Genomic DNA, 5232 nt, shown 5'->3' with positions numbered 1-5232 from the left:
TTCCCTCTGTTGTCAGGTTGACAGTAGACTTGATAGCCCTTGGGATTCAAGAGAAAAGACTGTGGCCTTCAGCTTTGATTACTGCTACTGGTCAGCTGATCCTGAAGATCCGAAATATGCATCTCAGGAAATGGTGAGTGATCCTGTTCTTCATGTGTGTGTTCTCATCCTGTTTTGTCCTTTTCAGGAAGAGATATGGGATACATGATATTTCGTTTTCTTTTCTGCTCCCATCTTATTTTGTTTGTAATATCACAGTGCTCAGTCCTTTTGTCTTAAGTAGGTGCAGTAGGACTTCAATACCCTTGTTTGTCACGTAATGCATGCTTTCATTAGGCATATTGACTTTGGTAGTGATCATTAATTGTGATGATCTGAGGACTCTAGCTTAGCAATGAGATTTTTTTAGGGGGGGTGAAGGGTCAGCTTCTGGATGGAGAAAGCTCTGAAGTGAAGACTTGAGGTGATTCTGTTTAGAGCATCAGGAGTGAAGTATCAGTACTTCATCAGGAGTGGAGTATGTAATGGTACTAAATTTTACTTATACTGTATTGTTCTGAGCACTTTTCCTTGGTTATCATCAGAAATACAGTATAACTGATGGAGATTCCTCCCAGCTTGACAAGCCAAGATTGGATGGTTAAGAAAGAAGAGGATTCAGTAATAAAATAGGATATGATTACAAATTTTTGTTAGTAAACAATGAATTATTAAGTCTACAACAAATGAATATAATGCACAACAAATCTATCAAAAAATTTTGCTATGCATGCATGCCATCCCGTGTCAGCATTAAAATAAGTTTTTACTCCCATTTTCAGAATTGCATAATTTCATTTTTGTCTGTTGTCTGTACCATTGTTCCTGAAATTTCAACCTGTATAATTGTGTTTTTCACAGAAGGTATCACTTAAGACTGAGGTAGTTCTGTGAAATTTGTGTTTCTGGTAGTGATGGGCAGAGGATTATTTAACTTTTGGTAGTCAATATGGAAATTATCAGAAATTAAGGTGACTGTGCTCTATTTCCACCTTGGTGCAGTCGTGTGGAAGAGATTTTGGGAACTTGGGAAGTGTAAAGTGGGCTTTTTTAAGTACTTGGCACTAGATAAACTTCCATTTTAGGAATTACAAACAACAAATCTTTAAATGTTGAGCTGTTGGGATTCCCTTCCATCCCTTATATTGTCTTACTTGCTTATTTTGATTGTATGTTCTTTGTGAGTTTCTCTCGTAGTACACTTAGAATCATGCTTCTTAGGACTGTTGACAATACAGTTGGCATTCTAGCTGAAATGGTTTAGCAGATGAAGTGTTGATAAATACAGTCTGCCAAGTCAGTTTCATATCTGCTCAGTATGAAAAATTATCAGAACTGGCAAATGGAAAATATAAATATTGGCTACAAAGTGTAATTTTTTTTGTTCTTTTTGTTATTAAATGCAAGTGCAATTGGAAAAGAATGTAAAATGCAATGTAAACAGTACAGCTTCCTTGCTGGGGCTGAGTAGGTGTTTCAGATGCTGTGGAGAGCCTTGTGTTATCACACGATACAATTTTGGCCAATAAAAACACTGAAGAGGGAAACATGAACTCACTGGCCAAAGGAAATTAAGTAACGGGCCATAGTTTCCTTACTGGTGCCTGATACTGGCTGAAAGGACATCCAGTGCTTCTTCACGTAACCATTGGGCTACCAGCCTTAGCCAGATGTCTCTCTTGAGTTAAGACAAGTTTAAAGGTGGACTGGTGCTTTGAAAGGCCGCACTCATGAGTGAATTTCTTGGGCTTTTTACCCATCTTGGTGACTGTAGAGCCAGTAAAGCGTACTGGAAATGTCCTTGAGAAGAGGGCTGCTGGAATACTGCAGTTTTACCATGCTTGTGCATTTGTCTGCCCCGTCACACTGTATGAATGAAGTTTATTGTACTAATTCCATGGTTTGAGTCATTACTTCAGTGCTGAGTTTGAAGTTTCTAAGCTTCCTTACAGCAACGATGCTATCAGCAGCCAAGGGGGGTTTGGTAACATCATCCAGTAAAAGCTTTCTTTCATAAGCTGACCTTGGATTACTTTTTCCTTGAACATGTCCTGCCAACTGTTATCATACGTGATTGATATATTGGTTGAGGCTGAAAAGCAGATTAAAGTATCTGCCTTTGGGTTCACTTTTGTAGAATGCTGTCTTTTACTAAACTGGTTTTTTGGTCATCCGGATGGACATATAAAAATTAAGTCATAACAGCTCATTTGGTTGTTAAGGATTCTGTGACAACAAAACAATAGTGGGAGGGTTGCAAATCATAATGTTTAGGTAAAAATATTATTTTAAAGATACCAATCTGCTTACCTGAATACTTCATGAAGATTCTTCTAGATACTAACATTGTTCACTTCAGGTTCTGATCACTTGTGTTCCAGAGATGACAGCACACAATGCATTTTATTCTGTATATATTTTGGTCATATGCTTCACAGTTACTTGTGGCAGGCTGGAGGCACACATGGTTAAGTACTTTCAAATGCTTGGATGAATATTTCAGATTTATTGTTATATATATATAAAAATTACATTTTCTCTGCCACTTGTGTTCTGCTTGCATTTCTATTTTGGCAGATACATGTTGCCCACCTTGTTTGTTTTTCCTAATGCATTCCTATTAATATTTCTGCTGTTGCCTTCTTTTAATTTTTTAAAAAATAAAAATGGTAGGGAAGGTATTTTTTCACTTTAATTTGAGGAGAGCAGGCCTTGCAGTACAGTAAACCAAAAAAGAACTGACCCAGTTCAGTAAACTTTGCAATGCCCATGCGACAGATGATATGCCTTTACTTTCTTTTATTTTTTTAATAGCATCAAAACTAGAAGTGCTTTTTCCTTCAAAAATCTTGAGAAAAAGAGTCAAATATAAACTATTTTTGAGTACTATTTTTGAGGTTTGCTAAAGCCAAAGCTTTTCTGCTAAAGACAAAGCTGCTTTTTTTTACTATTGAAAGAAGAACTCATCACTATTGATGTCCAGGAAACAGGTTTCTTAATAGAGACAACCTCTTAGGTAGTGGTTGGTTTTGGAAGATGATTTCAGGTACAAGTGAGTAGTTTTTCACTGTTATTCAAGATTTTTCTCTCATTTGAAACATTTGACGAACTAGGTATGAGCCAGAGTGCCAGTTTATTTTTTTTTATTTCTCTCCTAACTGTGGTGAAATATGAAGATATACAGCGTTTCTAATGATGGCTTATAAAAGCATAATTTGAAGTCTAATAGTAGTGGTGGTCTGAATTTTTAGTCTTCCTTTTAGGAATTACGTAAATTCCTTACAAAATGCAAGCATTTTGGTATAGTTCAGCTCTGCTGGTAATATATTCACTTTCCAAATAAGCTGAATGCCAAATTTTACACTATGACCTCTGGCTTTTAGGCGGCCAATTTGAGATCCTTGGGCCTGCTGCTTTTTTCTTTTTCTTCCCCTCCCCTGCCCTCACTGGTCAGTTGAATACTTCACATTGATATTAAGCTGAGGTTTTCATCTGCTTTCCATGCAATTCTTTCCAAAGCAGAATCTACCTTCTCCTTTTAAAGGCCTTTTTAAATTTTTTTTTTCTCTTTTAGCCCTGAGTGGATTTATTGGTGTATAAACAGAATAGAATCAAAAAATACTTTAAGGGATGAGTCAGTGGCTAAATCACCCAGACCCACAGGAACTAAAGGAAGAAGGAAAGGAAACGTGTGAAATCCTTCTAAATATGGAGAGATGAACCAGACACTAGGGATATGTGACAGAGGGAAAGAAACTTGGGTATCAGAAAATTGTGTGGGACCAGAGAAAGAACAGGAACAAATCAATATTAATTCAGGACAGGAACAGAACATTCAGTGGGCAAAATATGAAATGGGAAACAAAAGGAAATTCTTAAAGATCATAGGCATTTAAGAGGAAAAAGGTCACGCATGGCTTTTCTGATTTTTAACTCTGCAGCCTGCTTACATATGTTTTCCATGGCTATAAATGAGGCAATGGTTTTCCAAACCATTGCTGTCAAGATATAGTTAGAATAAAAACAAACAAAAAAGAAGAATAAACTCAAAAGAGAAAACCAACTTCAACTGAAAAAAACCCAAACCTTCCATCCCCCAAAAACCCACAAGAAACTGTAATACTTCTGGCAATATTCCTTTACGTACCATTTTTTGAGCCAACCTGCTGGTTTTTCTCTGTGCCGTGTTGCTGCAGAATTAACTTAATCTCAAGGAGGCAGAATGCTGAGTTTCTGCCCCTGGACTTCACTGCTTGGACACAGTGAAGTAGTTTCATCATTTCTTCATGGGTTTTTTTGGGAGACGAATTTGGTATCATAAAAAACCTTTAGTAAAGGGGGAGCAGTAAAAGTGGTTGCTACTTCTTTCTCCCCCACCCCCTCCCGCCACAGATGTCTTCAGGAAGCTGCGTGCAGTTCAGGATTGTTTTCCAAAGACAATGTTGGAAATCCATCACTCTTTGCCCTTCTATAACTATGAGATTATCCTTTAATAGAAGTATATTCATGACATATTTTCATTTTGCAGTAAAAATACAGTGTGGTAATGGCATTATAATGCTATTTAGGGTTATAATTTTTATTCTTATAGGCATATTCAAGCTTGCTGATTGATTCTGCTGGTTGAATATTATAATTTATATGTAGGTGCTTTGAGACCTTTACAGTTGTTCCTCAAACAAGCATCTAAATTTAACCTTATTTAAATTCTTTTTTTTTTGTCTAGCATAGAACGAGGTTTCAATCTTTTGAGTTTCCTTTGTAAAACTTAAAATAGCTCTTCATGAATCTTTCTCCAAGTCTTATTTTTGCTCAACCAAGCAAAGGAAAATGTTTAAAGCAGTTGTAAAACTTCAGTAAATTCCCACCAAGAAAAGAACTAAAATCAGCTTGCTCTAATGCAAGCACAATTCAACAAAATCTTAAGGGTATTCTTCATGAGAATCAGGGCTACAGGAACAGATGCAAGAGTTAAGTCTATTTGTAGCTGGTTGTTACAGCTTCAGTCCTCAGCTTCCCTCCAGCCATCCTACCCATCCGGTGATTGTGCTGGCGCTGTACCCACGCGGGCAGCCTAACCCACAGGATGTACGGGCAGGGATTTAGCTGCTGCACAGAGCTGACGTGTGGCAACGTGTCCCTTTCGATAAGGGGAACATGGCCTGTGGCCGATAGGGTTTGAATGGAAGAGGC

At 37.4% G+C, this 5232-nt stretch overlaps 1 protein-coding gene across 1 annotated transcript in view; it reads left to right on the top strand.

The window, feature by feature from the left end:
- Window positions 1-5232, top strand: part of STARD9 (StAR-related lipid transfer (START) domain containing 9) — a 102886-nt gene that overhangs the window by 13964 nt on the left and 83690 nt on the right. The window contains exon 4 of the mRNA XM_009879257.1: window positions 17-133. Within this exon, the coding sequence (XP_009877559.1) occupies window positions 17-133 (117 nt within the window). The remainder of the gene's footprint in view (window positions 1-16; window positions 134-5232) is intronic.

Source organism: Apaloderma vittatum, unplaced genomic scaffold (genome assembly GCF_000703405.1).
Source record: "Apaloderma vittatum isolate BGI_N311 unplaced genomic scaffold, ASM70340v1 scaffold4412, whole genome shotgun sequence".
Lineage (NCBI taxonomy): Eukaryota > Metazoa > Chordata > Aves > Trogoniformes > Trogonidae > Apaloderma > Apaloderma vittatum.
Note: the sequence above shows the minus strand (reverse complement) of the source record. Positions and strands in the feature narration are given on the sequence as shown.